Source organism: Antechinus flavipes, chromosome 3 (genome assembly GCF_016432865.1).
Source record: "Antechinus flavipes isolate AdamAnt ecotype Samford, QLD, Australia chromosome 3, AdamAnt_v2, whole genome shotgun sequence".
Lineage (NCBI taxonomy): Eukaryota > Metazoa > Chordata > Mammalia > Dasyuromorphia > Dasyuridae > Antechinus > Antechinus flavipes.
Window position 1 is genome coordinate 61,115,166 of NC_067400.1, and position 23,574 is coordinate 61,138,739.

Consider the following 23,574-nt stretch of genomic DNA (forward strand, 5'->3'; position numbering starts at 1 on the left):
CCCATCTATTTATATAGGAAGGAAGTGAGGTACATAATCACACCTGCCAGGTTACCTACTGGAGAAAAGCACCAGAATTATTAACCTTTCTCATTTGGACACAATAAAAACTTGGAGGCAGTGTGCAATTGCAAAGTGGTTACTCAATATAGGGACAGGAAAGAAAATTCTATGTCTGCTCTATATGATGGTAGACAAAGTTTTGTCACTTCTCCAGGCCTCCCTTTTCTTATCTATAAAACGGGGGGAGGGTGGGTTGGACAAATCTAAGAGATTTGTATTTTCAAGAGTTGGGTGACAATAGCAAGTCACTTATTGTCTTCTTGAGGTTAGATCTAGGTTTAAGATGATGTCAAAATGAATATAGTAATACTTTCCTTAAATATTACACATAGTAGGGGTGAGTAAAATGCTTTGTAAATTTTAAAGTGCCATCTATAATTATTATATGGAGAACCTTGAGATGCCAGAATAGAAATCTAAACTCTTCTAGGCACAGACTATTTATAGTATTTTGAATTACAATCCCATCTCCCACACCACTACCCCAGGAGAGGGTCATTTATTGTAAGTCGTCCTGCTGCTTCCTATAGAGCCACATTCATTTATTCTCCATATATTATATAATAGAGGTAGATAGATGAATAGATATATAGATAGTGAATTCATATCCTAATATAATTTCCCCTCAAAAATTCTCTGTCTCATCATTTGTTTCTTAAATAATATTATTTGTAATGTAATTGTGATAAAATATGATTTGTAAAATAGTACTAGATGTAGTTCTCCCTATCTCACAGTTGTACATATGATTCTGTTACAAAATGAAACAAGATGAGAGGATAGGAAAGGAACAAAGAATTGGAGTTTTGAGGAAGGCTTATTTCTGTCTGGGGGTATCTCGGAAGTAGTGTTCTTAATAGCTCCAGCATTTTTAAGAAGTGTTATTCTGAGGGGAAGGCATCATACAGAGCCAGGCTTAGTGAGTATAACTAAGATTCTTGGGTCTTCTTGTTTGGGTCCTAATTTGATGGCTCATCATGATGCACACATGACCTTGTATGCTAGTGGGGTACAAGCTTCAGCATGTTTTACAGTATTCAGTGATGGGATAATAGCTAAGATAAGAGTAGTTTAAGATTTATAAAGCACTTTATGTATATTATCTTGTTTGATCTTTACAATAACCCTGCTTGGTAGGTGGTATTACTGTGCCCATTTTACAGATCAGCGAACTAAAAAGGGGAAAGGTAAATGGCTTATATCACATCACGAGAAAATGGCTGAAGCAAATATAGCAATGGATTCACTGTACTGTCTGGAATGCAGGTCCAATGTCAAAAGACTTTAGATGGAAGCACTTCTTAGCCACTGCAGTTCTTGAAGACTGCCTCCTCAGTTATAGACAGAAGGGAGTGGCTCATACAGACAAAATGATAGATCTTGAAAGTGCCGAAGCATTTGTCATAAAACACTGTTACAGACAAAGGGACAAATTCTGACTTGTTAATTCACTTGACATTCCTGTTCATGATTTATAATTTATATATGAGAGATTTACTGACCTCACTGATAATCCTCCAAACACAAAGATAAACACACTTAGAAGCCATCAGTGTAAATCAGATGAACTTGAAAGGGATGAGGAATTCACCTGCAACGAGGCTTGGAATCTTGCCCTTTCCCATGGAATGGCCTAAATGACAAAGAATGCAACTGTTCCCCAGGCACATTGCACGTATAACCACCCAGAGTATCCAAGGGTGGGAGGTTGACCTCAGTTCATTTCAATTTAATTCATTTAGGTCCAACAAACACTTTATTAAGTTTGCACTATGTAAAAGGCATTGAACTAAACAGAAACGAACACTGGGTGCTTCCACTCCATGAGGAATTAGGGGAAAGATATATGGTTGTCGATCGTGTGCTTCTGTGAATAAGAGATTGAATACAGACAAGACAAGATTTTGTACATTTGGTTGTAAGGACTTTAACTGGCTGTGTTAAGTGATGTCACTTCCCTCACCAGACTCTTCCTTTCCTTTAGCACATTCCTTTGATATGCTGTAAGGTAGCTAGGTCATATGGTAGCCCAAACTACTGCAGTCATCTCCACTGAGGCAGGGGTGCCCTCTGGCACTGAGTACCATTGCATTTTCTGCTTGGCATTTAAAGCAACTTCTTAGAACAACACTGCTGATTGCAGGCTCCCCAAGGATCTTGTGTATTTTATAAATACAAACCATCCTTTCCTTTCCAAATTAGGAGAAAAAGGAAAGAAGAAAAGAATCAATTAATTTGTAATAAGTCACCACATGTTTGTGTCTTGTTTCACAGTCTCATTTCTAATCACAACATCAGGCTCTACATAATATCTCTCCTCCCAAAAAAAATCTATTCAGATCATTGCCTCCCTGAAGCCTTCCCAGAACTCCCCACCTGGAAATTATCTAAAACTCAGCTATCTAATTCTTTGTGATAATAACTGATAGTTACGTAGAATCTAAAGTTTGGAACATGACTTGCATTTATCATCTCGTTTGGAACCTCATAATCCATGGACAATAAATACTTGTTGAAGTTCTATTGTATGTCCCTTTGTGACCCCTTTATAGGGTTTTCTTGGCAAAAATATTGTAAAAGTTTGCCATTTCAGAGATTAAATGAATTGCCGAGAGTCACACAACTGATGGATGTCTGAGGTCATATTTGAACTCAGGTCTTCCTGAGTCCATCCACTGGGCCATTTAGCTGCCTAAAAATATTAGAAGTATTATTTCCCTTTCATTTATGAAGGAACTGAGAAAATAATGATTTGCTTATAGTCACAAAATTACTAACTGTCAGGAGCAGTATTAGAAACCAGGCCTCGTAGGGTTTGTTCCCCTATAGCATAGCCCCCTTCACTTGATACTATTTTTGTTCCCATCTTGGTTCAAATCATAGTCAGATCTTTAAGTCTGGTTATCATAGTTAACACAAATCCATATTTTCTATACTAAAAACCCATTCTACAACAACAACAAATTTTCTCCATGAATGCCCTCCTTTTATGTGTCATGGGAATTGGAGGTGACCCTATACTTTTGACTTCCAGCAGCAGTTAAAGTCTGATTGGTCCCATTAAGGTGAAAAGCTTGGATTTTAGCCAGGTGATGTCTTTCTAAGGCTGTCATCTGACAACAATTTAAGTTTGGTGACTCATTTGTAGAAGGCAACTTTTGGGGTCACATCTAAGTCTTTGCAAGGGACTTGCATTTTACCTCAGTGGAAATGACTTCGTAACTCTTTTGAAATTAGAAGAAATGGGAATTGCATTGAAAAAAGAAATCATAATAAAGAATTTTTCAGCTTAAAGAACTTTAAGATTTTTAAAGGGCTTTATTTATTCATTCCTCATTTCATTTGAAAGTCCCAGCAGCCTCTGGACTTGAGTATTAAAGGTATTATCATGTCTGATTTAGAAAAGTTAAGTGATTTGTTCATGATCACCATGAACATGTTGGCAAAGCCAAGATTTAAACCCAAATTTTATATATATTCCAAATTCAGCACACTTTACCCTATGTCCCACTACGCCATGGTAATTGACGTGAAAAAAAAAAATTTAAGTCTCAGCTCCAATTCAGATGAAAGAGGAGCGATAAGGAATCTGGACATTACTGGCTTTCTAGCTGAATTTTGAACTTTGGTGGTTCTCCACAGTATCTCATACCAATATTTATTAAAAGCTTATTTTTACATGTGAATTTGTCCTCAGCATAGATTTTGGAAAAGAGCACAGACAAAAATAACAGCCATTTCCTTACTCCTTAGTAAGACTTGTGATTTTTTTTTCACCTGCATATTTTTAATAAGCTCTGATTCTATATATTCTAAATATCAAAGAATGAAAGTTGAGAAAAGAATTCAGCAGAAGTCTGGCCCTTCCTGAAATGTCATGGGTAATCAAGCACAGAGGCTAATAGATCCTGATTTGCATGCCACTCTTGAATGATGTCCCACATGGATGATGAGGATTGATAGTTTACACCGTGCTGCTTAGTCAAGTCTTTTGCCTGCCTGTCTAGGTATTTTCAATCATTTTCTGCTCAAGTAGAAGGCAAGGATATAATCTTTTTCATAGCTAATATTCTCCCTTCTAATTTATAACAATTATATTCTGTAGTGTCATACACACACACACACACACACACACACACACACACATTTAATCCCTTTATAGGAAGGGATCTTGGTTTTTTTGTTTGTTTGTTTGTTTGTTTTTGGATGACTCTCCAGATTTGAACTGACTTTTTAAAAACAAATTAGTGTCCCTAAGGTTGTAATCTTTCCTGAACATGGGTGATAATGTAGAAGGAAAGCATTAAATATTCAAAAAGCATGTATATTATTGAGTAGTTTTACTCAATTGAGTTTTGCAGTCTGTTGGAGAGGATCTGCTCTTGGTTCTGAAGTTAGCCCTTAACACCTCATTCACTTTCTTTTGGGAGGAAGAGGACCTGGTGGGCAATACAGTGTTTTCCATGTATGTTTACAGTCATTTGGAATTTGTATTTCACAAGGGAAGGAAGAAACTCCTACAAATCTTTTATAATTTCCTAGGATTAGATTCCTTTTCTGATATATATTTTTTCTCCTAAAACGAATACTGAAGTCCATGGCTATTTTGGAAGGTGTTTTTTTTTTTTTTTTTTTTTTTTTTTTGGTCTTTTTTAAATATAGCAGATTTTTTTGTTTCTTTGTGTGTGTGTGGATTTGAGGCAGGGTGAGAGTGGGTGGTATGGAATCTTTATTTAAGAAATTTGACATTCACATGCTTGCTATTCTAATTGCTGTGTGGCATCCTAATTTAGATGTTCAGCTCAAGGAATGGCTTTCCATTTCTTGGGAATTGAAATCATTTGCCCATTTTTGTCATGAGGCCATTGCAGTTAAGTAAATTGGTGGGGTAATGAAGTTTATTTTATTTTATTAGTCTCTTACCTGAGAGATTCTCTGACTCATTGCTTATTTACTTTAGTTCTTGTTATATGTAAAATTGTAAAGTGGGATCATTGACTTAGAGCAGGAATGAACCTAAAAAGTCATCTCATTGAAACCCTTCCCCTACCCCACCCCATTTTGCTATTGAAGAAACAGAAATTCTGAAAGATTAAGTGTTTTGCTTCAAGGTCAGGCTGATTATAAGTGGCATTTATTTGGGATTTGAATTTGGGGTCATTTGAATTCTGATCCAGCCTTCTTTGTATCTGTTTTATCATGATGTTTATCTAGTATATAAAGTAATATCCCACTTGGTGGAGCTGGGGGGGAGGGGACACTAGTGGAAAAGATGTGACCAAATACAATATCATTTTGATATCATCAGTGACAAATTCATTTTAGAGCTAAGTCCTCAAATCTGAAAATATGATCTCTTTTTAAATATGCTTAATCCTTCATATTTTGTATCATAGCTTTAGTCAGAATTTGGAATTTTAAGTTTGTGTCTGTGTGTTTATATGTGTATATCTTTATATGCTTGGGATATTTAAAAAAAAAATTGAATCTAAAAATTTTCTTTTGAGAATCTTGAGCAGGCCAAAAGGTATTCTGAGAGATATCTTGATTCCCATCAGTACTTTTACATACATTGAAGAGGATTGCTTTGAAAACCTTTGACAAGCTCCTTAGTAATGAGATTAGATAGTGTAATTGTCTAAGATTCTTCTAATTAATCAGCTTTATCTAGGATTTAAGGAAACTTTAGCCAGCAACCTTTCCTGCACAAGATGTAGTCAGCAAACAAAAGGGAGTAATTTGGGTCCATCTTTTGGAAAACCAGTGTGTCTTTTTCCAAAAGTACCAACAGAAATAGCTCTTAAATGATTTGATTTTCATTTAAATCCATTCACCCTACTTCCCAAACCCCCCCCCCCCACCACCACCATTTTTCTATTTTATTCTTTGTTGTTGAATAATTTTTTATAGAGTTAATAATTTATTAGCTTCTGTATATGTTTTTTGAAAAGGAAGGGAAAATACTGTGCTAAGGCCTTTACAAATAATGTTTCATTTGATATTTTGACATTACTTATTTGAAAGCCATCTGCACTACTAGTCACCATAGACTTGCCCACATAGCTATGAGAAAATGCCAAACTCTTTGGTAGAGTGAACTAATCTTCACAGGCACCTGTGTATAGTTTCTAGACAGATTTTCTAAGGATCTGGCTCAGTTCATTCAAGAGGATTGTATGAGTGGGTGTATGTATGTATATGTATTGCAGGGATGGACAAAGATATGGATTTACAAGGATAGAGGAAGAGAATGAGATCAGAGATGTCAAAACTCCCCAATGCCTCCAATTAAATTAAAATGTAATTGGGGAATATTTAACAAAATAAATAAAAATATAACCAAAAATATAATTTTAAAAACTTTATTTTAATATTTAATTTTAAAATTTGAAGTTTCAAATTTTACTCTTTCCTCTAGCTCATTCCCCCACCATTGAGAGTCAAGTAATATATTAACCATAGTTGTAACATCACGGAAAAATTTTCACTTAAGTCTGAACATAGATAATGTTAATCTGTGGTTTTCTAAATCAATAATATGCTGCAATATGTCTTCAGGGAATGTCTTCCAAAATCCTTTCAGTTTATGATACTGAATTTGTGAGTTTTAAGAAAAGTAGCAAATATGGTAACTTTGATATAGTGTCTATTTAAACAACTGTAACTTTCTACTTTAGTTACAAAACCTTGATATAATGTCCAAACAACTGCAACTTCCCACTTTAGTTACAATATTATTAATCTATTGAGAAAAGAAGAAAATGCACCAGCTTTTATCGGGAGACAGTGCTGTGCACTGGCATAGAGGGCCAGCATTGAAGGCAAGTGCTTTGTGTTCAAATCTTGACTGAACTACTTGCCTCCTATAGCTATGGGTAAATCAGTCAACCTTTTGAGGATACTATTTTTTCCTTAGCCATACCATGCAGATATCAAATTAGATGTCTGCTAAGCATCTATCTAGTTCTTAATTTATATTTTTGATGATAATTTTGATCCTACTGCTTCTTAAGTAGTATCACTTGCCTCTTTTTTTCTTGTCTATGAAATGCAGATATATTTATCAGATGACTCCTATAGATCCAAAGGTTGGCTCTGCTACTTCCTAGTTATGACTATGAGCATGTTGTTTAGTCTTTCTTAGCCCCAAGTTTCTCTCCTGTAAAATGAGGGAGTTGAAATTAAGTGATTTCTAAGCTCTCTCTCTTACCACTAGCAATCTGTGAAATTTTCTATCCAGTTAAGAAAAGGACACAAGCACACACCACACACACACACACACACACACACACACACACACACACACCCCTCTATTATCATGGATGTCCAATATATTTTACTTAGCCATTAGCAGAGCTTCAAACTGAACAATCTTTATAGCCATCATTTGGACAGGAAGCCAAAACTGAAATGAATTGATAGTTATATTCCCTCTAAGAAATAATTAACTTCTTGTGACTTCCTTTGAAAAACCAGGATTTCTCCAGTTACCTCAAGTGTAACTAACATCTTTAAAATTATTTTGATTTTGATTTTTAAAAACAAATTTGTGATGTTCAGAACCTTATCCAAATGGCCTCTATAAAAAAAAAAAATTGGTTGTCTTTGGAACCCTACTGATGATGGAGAACATGAATGATATTTGAAACTCTTAGGAAGTTGAATCTTGGGAAGAAACAAGATGAGGCAGATTTCACAGTGTTAATATCAAAAGACTTATTTGAGGTGGCATTAGTAATATTGCTATTGGATTCCACAATATGACTTTTAGAAGAACAGATTTCTCTGTGTGGGTTTTTTCCTCTATTTTCTGTTTCATATGGGATTGTTTTCTTTAGAAGCTTCTTCTTAAGGGTTGGTTCCATAATTGTCGTGGGCATTACAGGGATTAATTACATTGGGCCAGAAGAATGGCATAATTTCACAAAGAACTCCTTAATTCATTATATTCAGATTCTTCAAATGTCCATCCTTAAAACTGGCAGTTCTAGAAGATAGCACATCATTCTGCAGTCTGTTCTCTGATGATTACTACTTGTTTGACCTTGTGAAACTTAACCTTGAAAAAGTTTCTGATCTTCTTATCTGCATTATTTGAATATTGGTAAAGGGATGTGATGAAGTTCATCCTGAAGATGAAGGGTATCTTGTCCTTTCTTCATGGAGGCATGTTTAGTTTTGCACTGTCTCTAATAGTAGGGATTTGCTTTAATTTAGTAAAAAAAACACTGACCCCAAAGTCAAGATAGCTGGACTTGCACTAACCAGCTCCATTGAGCTTATCATTAATCAGCAATGTTGAGCTAAATCACCTCACCTTTCTGGACATCCTTTTTTCCTGTAAGATATTTGAACCAGGTGACCTCTAAACTCCTTCCATTCTCAATATCCATGATTCTCAGGAGATGAGCAGTAATCTTGTCATTGAATAACTTGGGCTCTATTTCCAGTCCTCAGACCAGCCAGCCAGATTATCTTGGTCAAGTCATGTAGCTTTCTCGATTTAACAGTTTATGATGCTGTTTTAAGAAAAGTGGCAAATGTGGTCCATGGTGTTCTTTTGAATTGTGGCTACTTCCTTCGTTTTGTTGCATTATTGCTACCCTACGGAGTGAGAACATTAAATAGAGACAATTTCCATGATTCTTAGAAGGTAATATGGTAGAGTGGGAAAAGTACCAGCTTTGAAGTCAGATGGTCTGGGTTAGCCACTTGCTACCTGTGTGGTCATCAGCAAGTCATCTGACCTCTCAATGCTTGCTTTTCTTATCAGTAATACTAGTTAACATATAGTGCTTTTTATGTGTCAGGTGCTGTGCTCAGGATTTTACAAATATCTTATTTGATCCTTACAATTACCTTGGTGGATGGTTACCTTTCTCAACCCATTTTGTAGAGGAGAAATCTGAGACAGAGATTGAATGCCCAAGATTACAAAGCTAGCAAGGTCACATCTGAGGTCACATTTGAACATGTCTTCCTGACTCCAGGTCCAGCACTCTATCCATTGCACCAGCTACTTGACTATAAAATACAGACAAATACTGGATTAGATAAGCCCTAAGGATTCTTTTGGTTTCCAATTTATGTTTTGAATTCTAATTTTAGTTCTACTTCCTAGTTGTATAATCATAAGCTCTCTCAGGCTTACTTTCTTCATCTATACCATGAGGCACCTGGAATAGAGAGGGTTTCTCTTCTTAGTCCTGACATTTCATGATTTTCACATGGGAGGGAAAAGTATCCTTCTTTGAATGCTCAGAGATTATGCACCTCTCACATACCTTCTCATGGAATTTTCTATTAAATTGCATTTGTGTAGATGGTTTATTTCCCTATTGTTTGCTTGCAAGTTCTTTATGGGAAGGGATGATATCCTTTTTATCTCCATATCCACATTGGCGCTTAGCATGATGTCTTATATGTCCATGTAAAGTAATTATTATATAATAAAGATATTATATTATCTATAAAAATGCAGCTGCATTGAATATTATGGAAGCATATCTGATTTCCTAGTAATTGGACTAGTGTCATACAAGTCCTGAGTAGTGTGAATGTTCGATGGACTTCTTAAGAACCAGGTTTTAAGAATATCTTGAAGGACTAAGCTGTTTCAGTTGACACTGTTTATATGTACATACTAGAGATAAGAGGATGGGCTTTTTTTTTTTTTTAATTTCAAAATAATATAATTATCTGCCTATAATTATTTGCATTTAAAATACACATGCATAAATGAGAGAAATTATGAAAATTGTAAAAAAAAATATTTTGTTAGTTGAGGATCCTGGTCCTTCTGTATTAAAACATTTCCATTATCCCATTAAAATATTTAACTTGTTATAAGAAGATCTGAGTTCAAACTTCTACTTTGCTGCTAACTCAATTGTGCCATTTCATTTCTGCCTTAGTTTACTCATCTTTAAAATAAGGATACATAATACTAACTCCATCTATCTCCTATCACTGTTGTGAGAAAAGTATCTAGCTGACCATAAATTCTGTCAGTGAAATTCAATATTATTATTATTATTAATGGTGGTGATGATGATGATGATGATTTTATATTCAATGCTGTGTTTTTGCCAAATTGTAAACTTTGGTTGGTTGTCAGTGGAACTTTAACTTTATTTTCCATTTTTGAAATCAAGGAAGTGATTTGGGATTCAAAATAAAAAAACAAAAAACAAACTTTTTAAAATATGTAATTGAAAAATATATTATTCAAAAAATAAAATTAAGGAAATATTAATGGCTTATTAAATAATCCTCCTTAAACTTGGAACTCAGAATATGAAATTCTTCTTAGCATATTTGTTTCTCCCTTCATAGCAGGTGTTCTCCATTCTTCATATAAAGAGAGTAGTATTTGGGTAATTTTAGAGAAAGGAGGGTAATACTATCCTTTTATATTTCTAAATCAGTTTCCTTGGTCTTTTAAATGTGCTACATATATTGAACCTACATAGGGTTCCCCTTGCTTTAATTGATGAGATTATTTTGGTCTTCCTGGTGAGAATGTATAAAACCAGGGCTTCCTTTTCCCTTAAAGATATGTCCTGGCCTCCAGTCTCTGATTACCATAGTTGAATTTTTTTTTGAAATTAAAAAAAATATATAATTGGTTTCTCCAGAACTTCTATTAAAATGTGGAAATGTGTGTGTGAGAATATTTTCCCTTTTATATTGAGTATTTGAGCTGAAGAATTTTGAGCTTTAAGGAAGATTCTATCTTAAAATGTAACTTTGGTTTATGTTAGTGGGTGAGCTCAATGGAAGAGGAAAGGCACAGTGAGAGAGGAGGGGTGGGGGATGAGGAGTTGTAAACCAGCAGAAAGAACTAATTAAAGCAAAGCCAAGAGAATTGAATTCAAAGTTTGTATTGCACATGTGAACTAATCTTGGTACAATGGCATCTCTGGAAAGCTGTGTAAGGTTACTATTCATGCTCTGTCCCATCAAGCAAATCCTCACCCTAATAAGGAGCAAAATGCAGAAATCTTTTAAGCAATCCCTTCCAGGCCCTCCACACACTTCTTGCCCACTAAGCCATTAGCATTTAAAAAATACAGGATAACATTCTCACCCCTTAGACTTGGATAGGTAGTCACATCTACACCCAAAGAAAATCCTTTATCAGTTTTATTTAGACTAAAAGATATAGCAAAGGTTTTAAGATCTAACTAAGGTATTCATCCATTGTAGTGAGACTTGAAGTGCTGTGAATCACAGAATATAATGAAATACCCCAAACTATTCATTTCTAAGCTTTATTGAATATAGACAGCAAAAAGGCTGAATGCCCTGCATGTCACCCCCAGCATCTGAAGTGAGAGATGTGCTTTAAGGTCCTGAAATATCAACAACAGATCTTGATGTAGCAGAAGACAAAGGCATCTAGTGCTGAGCTCAAGGCTCTGGGATAGGATTGCCAAGAGCACCAGAATTATACCCTCTTTGGTTTAAAAACAAATATTAAAGTAAGGAGGGGGAAGGGTAGTTCAGAACACTTAAACATAACAGGCAGACATTTTATCTATAGTTGTGCATTTGTACAATAAAGAGGTTATTTTTCCTTTTTTGTTTGTGCAGCAACTAAATATAACTGAGTGTCCAGTGGATAAAATATCGGACTTGTCAGGAAGACTTAAATTCAAATTCATTCTTCGATACTTTTTGTGTGATCCTGGGCAAGTTTCCTCATCTGTAAAATAGGTATAATAACAGCACTTATCTCTCAGGATTGTAGTGAAGTGAGGATCAAAGGTGATTTTATATGTATACATATACACACATATATATATACTTGCATACAATTCATGCATGTACACATGTATGTATAATATAGATATTGCTTGACACAGTGCCCAGCATGTAGGTGCTTAATACATGCTTGTTTCCATATACATTGGAACTCTGTCCGTGCCTTTGAAATTTATGGTAATTTACATATCTGTGTATCACAAATTTATGTGCTTTATTTATTCAACTATTCTTTCATCTATTCCTTCATTCCTTCATTCCTTCATGAGTATCTGGATCAACTAAAATAGAAATCCAGTTGACCTGGGTTTGACTTCAAAACCTTATGGCTTAATACATTCTTGTTTCCTTACACATTGGAACTCTTTTCATGCCTTCAAAATTTATGGAAATTTACTTATTTGTGCATCACATATTTTTGTGCTTCATTCATTCATTCATCTATTCATTCATTTACTTATTCATTCTTTCATCCATTCATAGGGATCTAGATCAACTAGAAGTAGAAATCCAGGTGACCTGAGTATGACTTCAAAGCCTTATGGTTTTGGCTTATGTCAGATCAGATTAAAGCAGTATCTTTCCCTTCCATCTGTAGATTTTTAGATTTTAATTTCAATTGCTCTTTGGGCACATGAAAGCCAGTTAAGGGCTAAATGGAACTTTGCTCACCCACTGTTATTCAGATGTGAAAGAGGGGAAAGAAGATAAAATAAAAGTAATTTGGACCTGTTTGCTCAAGCTCCTCCAACAGGAGCAGGGTAACCAGTCTTATACAAGTTGCCTTTGTTTACTGGGACTGACTGAGTGACAGGCTGTGCCCGGTGGGGTTGCATTGGTGTTCTGAGACTTATTGTGTTTGATGTGGGAAGGCTAGCCTTGACCCCCTCTGCTTCTTCCTGCCAGAACTGTGGTTTCCGATTTGAATCGAAACCCTCGGGCCAGTTTAAGCCCAGCCAAACAGCACCTTGCAAGTTGAACCTTATCTAATTATGTGATGTGTATAAACTCTAGAAACATAAATCTTAGTCACTGGAGCAACTTGTTTTCTAAGATTCTCTGGTCCAGTAAAAGACAAAGCAAATGAGGGAGAGATTGATCTCTTAGCACTTTTATTGTCAGGGCTGCACACATCATAAAGTCTGAGCTCCTTAGAGGAAATTCCATAAACAACTACGGTTAATAAGAGTGAAGTTACGATGTCTTCCTTGCACTCTTGCTAAATTCTCTTTCCGCTCACCATGACCGGTGCATGATTAATGAAATACCAACAGGATGTACATGAGAGAGAAACAGGCTTTGAATTGAAACCCACACTGATGCCTGCCTGGTGCATGAGTAATGCTAGGATAACTGTGGCTAGATCTATGTGGAACCACTGAATCAAATCGTTTTTGCTCAGGATTTTTTATCAGGTGGCTTCAGTGCAATCTGGTACATGGACAGCAACAGCAGTGTCTGGGTCTGATTTAGTTATTGCCAAGATGATGAAAAGCAGCTGGTTGACACTTTTTTCCAATTGGTATTTTTGGTTATATGGGTACAACTTAAGACACAGTTTTAAAAAATAAAAAAATAAATAAAAAATGAATTATACAGACAATTTTAAGGATGATTGCCATTCTTTTTATTCTCTGATTTCATGGAATGACTGAGCTTTGTAAAATCCATTTTTTTTTTTGGTTGCCTTTTCTTTGAATTTTTGGAAGCTAATGATGCTAACATGATTATCATACTTTACCAGTTGATCATCAAGACCGTTTAGACTTGTATTTAATTGTAGAAATCAGGGGTGCTCTTATGGGTATGTTTTATTATGATTGCTTATGTGACTTCCTTCCTTCCTTCCTTCCAAGACATATAGAATATGATACATCATGTTTCAGAAATTGAGTTGGTTGGGTAGTTCAAGTGCATTTCTCACTACTAAAACCATGGCTTTAGTCTGAAATATTAAGTTTGGTTTTAGACATGGAGAAGGGAGAAGAGAAAGAAAGAGGGAGGATGGGGTTGGAGCAGGGAGAAAGAGCAGAGAGACAAAGAGAAAGGAAATGTCTTTGTATAGATATAGGAGATTTTCTGACTGAAAAATCTGCTTAATTTCCAGGGCTGCTTTTTGAAGGTGGTTGTTCTGAGTAGGAATATTGGCAGTCCAGAGATGATGATAGTGATTAGCCTTTATAAATTTGCTCATTTCATACCTGGGCCTATACTTTCTAGCCTAGGCTTTCTTCTCAATTAGGAAGATGAACTTTGTGGTACTTACTCCTTGCTGTAATTGTGATTACATGTGATGTTTTTTCTTTCTTTCTACTTCCACAGCATGCAAGATTGGATACTACAAGGCCCTTTCCACTGATACTTCCTGTTCCAAGTGCCCTCCCCATAGCTATTCTGTCTGGGAGGGAGCCACCTCCTGCACCTGTGACCGTGGCTATTTTCGAGCAGATGATGATGCAGCTTCCATGCCCTGCACTCGTAAGTTGAATACTTCTTTCCCAGCACAATTAAATCTTTCTTCCTACCCTGCTTCAATCATGGCTAGGGTGGTAATGGGGAACACCCTTTGAGAAGTTAGAGCCGATAGCTTGCATTCATGTTCTTTCCCTAGTTGGTTACACTGAGGGGCAGTACTGGGCAATACCAGGTCTTCTCTCAGTATAGGTGCCCTGCATTGGGCAAATTAGATCAGAATGATCTCTCCCCTTTGCATTCTCCCCACCCTAATAATGGCATGATAATGGCCAATGGAAATGAGAGGATCTGGTTCACTGTTCTGATTTCATTTCAAATGCATATCCTGCCAGCAGAACATTTTGTGAAGAGAGTTCCAGTTGAGCTTTTTGTGGGCATCTGACAGTATAATTAGGGCTTAAGATTTGAATTTATAAACTGCTTTACCATTCCATCTAGGATGCTCAATAATCTTGACAGCTGAGGGAGAAACATGTATAGAGTAAGGTTATATAAATGAATGAGATTTATACACACACACACACACACACACACACACACACACAAGACTTTATATATGTGTCTTATATATATATATAATATATATATATATAATAATCCCATCATTATTAAAGTATAGCCTATCTCCTTGTCTATATTTGTGCTTTGCCATTAGCAATGGTTGAACAAAGAAATCTCTACCGTGGACTAGGGCAGAGTTCCTCTGTCTATGCATATTTGGCCCTCTACAGACCCAGAATGATACTGCTCATGACTGGGCAGAGCACATTATAGACTATACAAATAGGATAGTTTTGAATCCTCAGGTTGCTTCTGACATTTTCCTTATTTCATGAACTTCTTCCTGGCTCAAAATGAATCAGAGCTAAAGTTGACTTCCCATAGTTGTTATGGACTAGAGAGAATTCTGGGAGCCCTTCCTTCTCTAGAGAACTCTCAAGTGACAAATGACTAGATCAGTGTCAGTTTTAAAATTAAGAAATAGCTGGTTTGCCTCCAGACATTCCTAGATCTTTTTTGCCCCTCTTTCTTCCACTGCTGGGTATTCTTTCTCTAGTGTCAATTGCCACACATTCTCATATCATTCCCACTTAGTTCTATTAGTTCTCTAACCACCTTGATTACGGTTCCATATTCCAATCTCTTCTCTCACCCTACTCATTACCTTTTCTGTGTCTTTTTCCAGGCTCATTTTAAGTAACTGGCTTACTAATCTTTGATGAATTAATTCTCCTTTTCTCCTTTTCATACCATTTCTTTACTTTTGTAATCTCTTTTGGGAGATATTTACAATTCATAATAACAGAATCAAAAGAATTTCTTATCTAAATAATAGGAATTAAAAACAAAACAAAACAAAATAGACTTTTCAAAATTCTCATAATATAGAAAACTCTCCTCCCTCTAAATTTTGCACATGTGATTCCAGTCCTGTCTTGAGTTCCTATATACTACTAATCCCATAGAATTTGTTGTTTGATTAGAGAATGGGAATGTACTTCCCTTTTCTACATTTTCCTCCCTCTTATTTCAGGATCTACTAGCCAATGTAGATAATGATTCAGTACAAATCATTTAATCATGGCAACTTAGATTTATCATCTATGAAACAATAAACCTTTTCAGCAATTGCTCAAAGCACAAGAACTTTACAATATTCATCTGACTTTTATATGTGACATATGAGGCACTTACCATGATGATTGAAGAGGTGCTAGCAGAGTAGGTCAGCATTATTTTTGGAGAAATTTTCATCCAATTTCCTTAGTGAATATGAGTAAGAAAAGGAAAATAATCATTGTTTTTGTGATTTCAAAGATCATTTTGGCACAAGGTTGAACAACAACACAATCAGGCTAAAAAAAAATCTCCTCTGACCACTACAGATTAAAAAGTGGATTTCACCATGCACAAGCTTGATTTTGCTTCTTTCCTCATCAGTGCAATATCCATGCTGATAAATGAGCTAGATTTAATTCCTTTTTCCTATTGATCCCTCTTCATGGGAAAAACCTCCCTGGTCTTAATGCTAAACTTATTGAAGCTGGGACTTTGTTCATATGTTAGTTCATGCCTTAGAATCTGCTGACTATGAAGCATGTCCCTGTTGCAGTTGTTAAGCTAAGGTCTTGGCCATAGACTGGAGCGGACACAAGAAGTCTGTCTCATCTGACTACCTTCAGTAGTGTCCATGTCACTACTTCTTTAGAATCACACTCACTTCCTCTTTATGGTTGATTTTATAGGTCTTTTCATCTAAGGATCTTTAAGCACTTGGTAAACATTAACTAATTAAGGCTCTTAAAATCTCCTGTGAGAGTGAAATGATCTGGACTCATTTTACAAATGAGTAAAGTAGCAGGGAAGGTACTAGACATCAATAGTGAACTTCTAAGTTAGTGGCAGTAAGTAATGGAATACAGAACTCTGTCTTTTAGTTTTAGGCTTTGGATTTTCCTTTAAAACACAATCTTTATTTTTTTTAACCTATCTTACTTCATTTCATTTCACCTCTCTCTGTGTCTCTCTCTCTTCCCCTTCTGTCTCTGTTTTTCTCTTTAGTCAGTCATCTATTTCAATCTTTCTCAATCTATCATGTCATTATTTCAGTGTATCATCTATTTCTGTCTATTTCAATCTATGATCTATCTCAATCTTTCATATATCTATCTCTATTTCAATCTCCTTCTCAATTTCAGTGTATCATCTATCTATCAATCATCATCTATATATCCTAAAAAGTGGGTCTTCCCATCACCTCATTAGCCAGAAGTACAGTGAAGAGGCCACTCATTGGTCTTATCTCAATACTGATTGGTAAAGGAACTTTGACCTGTTCTGTTTCTGACTTAAACTACTTTACTATTTTTGGTCCCTTTTCTTTTTTCCTTGGGGCTCACCCTTTTTGCATCAGTCTTAATGAAACCCTCTGATCTGCTTTAGCCTGCTGCAATTCAGAACTCTCAAGGACAAGTAATCCATCAATCCCAGCTTCTCTCAGAAGCAAGGCTTAGAAGCATTCACCAAGATGCCTTTCCCTTTACTTTAAACTTAATAGTCATTTCAGAGAATAGGATATTCACCAAAGTATTTCCTTTTCAAATTTTCTGTTTTTGTTCTCTAGACTGGCAATTTAATAAAGGTAGGGAAACTATCAGTATGAAAACTTTCACATAACTGCAAGTTTTAACCTTCAAGAGTTTCCTGGTACACTAGGTTAGGTGACTTGCCTAGGGTCTTGCATCTAGTATGTGTCAAAGGCAGGACTTTAATCCAGTTCTTCCTGATTTTGAGGCTGGTTCTCTATCCATGATAAATCTATGCTTCTTTCTCTTCCCTCCTCTCCCTCCCCCTCCCCACACCAGTATTCTTCCTGGATAAGTTTTCCTACTGGAGATTATTAGAATTATAGATGATTAAAGCATTAATTTGAGAAAAAGCAATAGATAGTGATATGAATGCTTTCTTAGAATCAGAAAGCCCTGGTTTTAAATTGTCATTGACATGTATTAGCAGTCATTTAACTTCTTCGTTGCAGATATCTCTTTAAGTCTATAAGTTGCAAAGCAGCTGCTAAATGTCCTGCTTTGCTAGGAGTCCCTTCATTGAGAATTTCTCACATCAATGAAATCACACAGAAAAGAATTTTAGAACTTTTTAGATAATTTCCATTTACCACCACATTTTATATATAAGGAAACTGAGGTCCAGAGAGAAAACCTAATTTATCCAATTAAGGTCATTCAGCTAGTTAATGGCAGAAGCTGGGGTCAGAATTGGTCTCACAGGCCAATGTCCTTTCTACTGCCCTATTCTGCCTCCTTTGTCATTCTCTCTTGACAGGCTATGGAGATGGAGGGAAAGTTAAACATGTAGGGAGGGATCTTTTCAAACTGATTTCAGACTCTAATCAGTTCTTCCCAGTTGGTTAAGCCAGGTGACAAACCCAATTCCCTTGTGCTGACAGCCATGGTAATCAGGCTCCTTCTTTGTTCATTATGCTCTCTTTAACCCCGGCATTCTTATTCAGCCCTGCATTTAGTGAGCACTCATTGTGACGGCACACTAATGAAGAAATAAAACACACTAGCAGAGACCCATTCTTCTAGCGAAAGATAGACTCTGCTCCACTGGCTTGTAAAATCAGGTTTTTGTTCACTAGCAGAACTATTAGACCAGGTGAATAAAAGTAGCATTGGCTAATTTAGAAGGAAACACCTGGGATGGGCTAAAGTTCACTCCTTCCACTCTCTTCCTTAGAGGAATATGAGAGGAATGTTATCTTCTCAGAACTTTGGGTAAAAAGCTCCTTCTTTTGACTATTGATTTGGTTAATGCTGTATTGACTTAATGACACTGATCCATGGCTGATTCTGAGGTACTTTAATGTGTTCTTAGGAGAGTCCCTTCTGAAGAGTCTGAAGAAAATGAAAGAGTATTATTTTTTTCTGGTAAAATTTAGCTGCCATTCTGATTGAAGACCAGTGTGAAAGAAATGAATTTCTTTTTAGTTTCAGTAATGCAATAATTGTAATTTTTTTCTCCTTCCTGGCCTGGAAGAAGTTAATAAATACAATTTACATGACACTTCTTTGGTGACCTTAGAAAGAATTTTCAAATTTCCTTCCCACTCCTCCATATATTTACTATAGGCTGGGAAAGTAACAAGAGTAACAACAACAAATTGAATCCTTTCATCCAATGAATAATGAATAAAATGCCCACATATGAACACAAGGAATATAAAAATGACTTTTGCAGAATTTTCCTTTTAAGCAGGGAAGCTCTGTAGGTAGCAGGAAGGGCACAGTCTAAGATTGTGCAGACATCTTGGTTTCATAAATCATTTCATAGAAATATTTGAGAATGTCATTGAAATGGATGTCCTTGCAACTCTTGGTCTCTTTCCTTTTTTTTTTTTTTTTTTTTCCACTTCATGTTTACCTTGTTCATCTAAGTCAGGAATGCAGACTAGAAATTTTATCATGCGGTGAAAATGTCACCTACATGCTTGTGCATGAAACCACAGGATTGACTTATCACACATCTACCTGAGCACAGAATGTGAGCGAATAATCTCTCCCTCCCATCCTTTATCCAACTCCGGAAGTAGAGACAATGTCATTCTAATGTAATGCTCAACTTCTCATTACATTTCAATTTTTGCTCAAAAGATGTCTTGTCAAAAGGGAAGTCCTTAAAGAGGGTTCTTAATGTGGTTGAGAAATAGGCTTTTTTTTTTTTAAATCATTTTTGCCAACCTTACTTCTGAGCTTGGTTATTCTTATTTTGATGGATCAGTGATCACATCTCTATGGGTGCTCCCTCCCTTAGAGCAGATTGGAATCTAACCACCCTCTTTTATACTGTGTAAATCCTGACTCTGTCTTTTCATAAATCTTACTCTGAGGATCAGTCTAATGTATTGGAAATCTTCAGGTTTTTGTTTTTGTTTTGTTTTACTATTTTGTATACTAGTGAAATAATTAGACTGTCCATCTGTTATTCTCTTGTATTATATGATCTGCCTGAAGATGATTTCTGTGGAGTTTGGTTATAAAATAATTTAAAAACCCTTTTCATCTAAAATCTCCTCTTAAACTCTTTGGTACTCTTTAACTTGTGCTAAAACTAAGTGCATTGTGTTTGGGGGTACTTCATACATGAGAGATTATTATTTTACATTGCCAAGTTGAAAGGCCTTCATGAATCTGTCTCCAAGTCAATGGCCTCGAATAATTGAATCAGCTGTGCCAAACAAAGAGTGATTGGTTGATATTTAGACATGACCTGAAATATACCAAAAATTTCAGCTGTTAGGACAGTTTATATTGGAAGACCTCAGGGCTAACAAGGGCAAATTTGCCACAATGTATGACAAAAGGACCCAATTTGAAAACGGTTTCTGCAGCTTTAGGTTAACAAGAAATTGAAATGGCCCTACTTCAGACAACAAACGTCACTTAGTTTGTCTTTACATTCGCCTGTTCTAATTGAATTTAGTGCACTGCTGTATTTCCTCCAGAAAGTATATTGTTTTTAAATTACCATTTCAGTCCTATTACTCAAAGCCTTTGCTTCTAATGCTTTCTGACAGTTATCAACATAATGAACCATAATGAAATGATGAGCAATCTTCAGTGGAAACCCAATGTGGATTCCACTGGTGCTATGTGACTGTGTTGTTAAAATTTGAATGCAAATTAAAATAACATCGTCCTTATTTGTTTCCAAGGTCAGAGTGAAGTTTTTTTTTAAGTGAGATTTTAAAAATTCCTTAATCTTATTTGACTTGCATTTAACTATGTGTCTGATATGACAATTTAAATATCCTCCCTTCCCCAAGTGTTAAGCTTGTAATAGTCTGTGTTTTTAAAAGTCATATAAAAAAGCTTTGGTATTCAAGTTATCGAATAAAAAGTACTATGAACATAAAATTGAAAGACCTTAGCAATCATCAAATCTATTCCCCCCATTTTTTTTTTTTAACACTTGAAGAAATTAAGGCTCAGAGAAGTCAAATATTTATGATTTAAATCCAGAGTAGCAAAACCAGGATCTAAATCAAGGTCTTTAATTCCCAATCCAATTCTGTTTGTTGTGCCATCTTGTCAAATCAATGCATAGGTTTAAAGGGGAATGGGACAATGAAGGGTGATTTAGTCCAGAGGTGTCAAATACATGGCCCAGATGACATATCCTGCATGTGGCCTGAACCAGATTAAAATGCAATTGGAAAATATCTAATAACATTTATAAAAATACAATATATATGCATTTTAAAACTATCATTGCCTGAAGAATCCTTAGATTAATGGCATCTCATTTTTTTTTTTTTTTTGAGTTTGATACCATTGATTTGGTCCAATCCCATCTCTCTAAAAGGAAACAGAGGTTCACAGAGCTTGCTGAAAATCTTATCAATAGTAAACAGTACAGCCAAGAATCAAATCCAGATTCTTTGACACTATGTAGCAATGCTCTTTCCATGTCATCATGCTGCCTATTTTTCTTTTCAAACAGTAGCATACATCTATAAGAATTAATAGTTGTAGCTTATAAAGTACTTTTCTTATAATGTTGCCATAAGCTAGGTGGTAGGATTATTATGATGTCTGTTTTATAGATGAGAAATCTGAGATTTAAGAAAGGCTCAGTGCTTGGTTTGTGGTCACAGAACTAACTAATGGCAAACCTTAAAGCTCAACCCATAACCTTATTTTTTTGTTTATTTGTTTTGTTTTGTTTATTTTTGCAAGGCAGTTATAGTTAGGTGACTTGTCCAGGATCACATATCTAGGAAGTGTTTGAGGCCACATTTGAACTCAGGTCCTCCTGATTACCCCATAGATTTATGAATGAAGTCTAAGGCTCTTTCTGTTTTACGATAGTTACGTACTTCTTCCACTTATCATCGATAAATAGCAGAATGATTTTTGTGAGATGTCCTTTTAAGAAAAAGGTCTAGCTGAGGATAAAGTCAACTTAGAGCTCTGTTTAAATGGACAACTGAACAGATCATTCCATGGTCATGTTATATTGGGCAAATGGCCTATTTGGACTAATAATGTTTCAAATTCTAGCAAATGCTAAAATAATAAAAAATGACCCCTGATTCTCCCATGTATATAATACTGATGGATGCTTACATGAATGTAAGCATTTCTATGAAGTTTCTTTCAGTAGATTCCATCAAGAATGGTTTGATTGTTTAGTTTTCAGATTAATCCTATCTATTTCCACTCCTTTTCTTGCTAGTACCTTCCTTCCAATTGACCACTTACTGCATTCCACTTCCTAACAGCCTTTAACAGAAGGAGATTGACAGAATAGCCTCATAGTTCCCAAAGTGTGGCTGCCAACCTGATTATTTGACATTTTTAGTAATTATGAGATGCTAAATTGTTTCTACCAAGAACAATTTACTACTTAATTTTTTAAAAAAATTCACTGATGTCTAAAAAAAGCTAATGCCATTCTCAGTTCTGAAGTGGTTACGAAAGGAAGTTGTCTTCTTCTTCTTCTTCTTCTTCTTCTTCTTCTTCTTCTTCTTCTTCTTCTTCTTCTTCTTCTTCTTCTCTTTCTCTCTGTTTCTCTCTCTCTCTCTCTCTCTCTCTCTCTCGCACTGGACACACATGGAAATCTTTATCCTCACAGAGATAGTTCACAGGAAATTATAAAAAACACTGTCATGATTTAAGGCTAACACGAAATGATAAATGGTAATTTTATTCTATAACACTGAAGAATTAAATTTCAGTTGAAATTAATTCACCACTTTCCTATCTTGATGTCATTTTGGGCACCATGTCACTGTTCCTGAGAGGTTGAGTTTCATGTCTGTTAATTATCATCATCAGAAGAAATGGTCATAATCTTGACTTTTAGCTCCTATTGATTTTTCTCTTGCTTTACTTGGAACCTAGCAATGGTAAAAGATGGAACCTTAAGATAGGAGTAGACAACTGTCTTTCCTCTTCTTAGGTAGTGTAAGGGACAGAACAGAATAAGCATTCATTTTATACAGTGGTTACTATATACCAGACACTGTGCTAAGATCTTTTAAAAATATTATCCCTTTTGATGATATCTTCCAGGGTTAGAAAAAGCCTTTGAAAGAAATTATGGGCTATATAGAGAAGTTGAAGCTTGTCTCTGATCTGAAGAATAATGTCACATTTATTCCATATAGCAATCTAGGATTAGTTGGGCAAAGGAATAAGATGAGGAACAACAGTGTCAATTTTTGGCTAAATGCTATGACTTCATTCTTTTGTGTGACTTAATCTAAATTGTGGTGTTGGCTTTTTCACCTACTAATGTTCTTGTCTCCCTATCCTAAAAAAACAAAGGAACCAAACCAAAACAAAAAACATCCATCTTTCTTGGATCTTACTATTCTCCTTTTAACTTAATGATTTTTGAAATAGTACTCTAGACTCACTGTCTCCTTTATCTTTTCAACTGCTTATTCTTCAATATCCCTTGCCATCTGAAATTGCACTCTTCAGACTTCCCAAATGACAAACGAATTACTATATCCAATGTGATTTCTCAATTCTCATTCTCAACATCTTTCTTTACAAGAAAGAGACAGTCCATTGTTCTTAAACCTGTCCAGTTTCCTCTCTGTGTCCCCTTATCAGATTCTCCTGTTTCCATATTTATATGACAGCTTCTTAACTGGCTCTTCTGCTTCCTCCTCCATATGATACCCTCTAGGGTTTTACCTAGTACTCTCTATTTTGTCTGCACCTTATGCCTTGATGA

At 35.6% G+C, this 23,574-nt stretch overlaps 1 protein-coding gene across 3 annotated transcripts in view; it reads left to right on the plus strand.

The window, feature by feature from the left end:
• The window catches only part of EPHA4 (EPH receptor A4), a 167,109-nt gene that overhangs the window by 58,992 nt on the left and 84,543 nt on the right, over positions 1 to 23,574 (plus strand). For all 3 annotated transcript variants that reach the window (XM_051983470.1, XM_051983469.1, XM_051983467.1), the window contains exon 4: positions 14,152 to 14,307. In XM_051983470.1, coding sequence (XP_051839430.1) covers positions 14,152 to 14,307 — 156 coding nt within the window. The remainder of the gene's footprint in view (positions 1 to 14,151; positions 14,308 to 23,574) is intronic.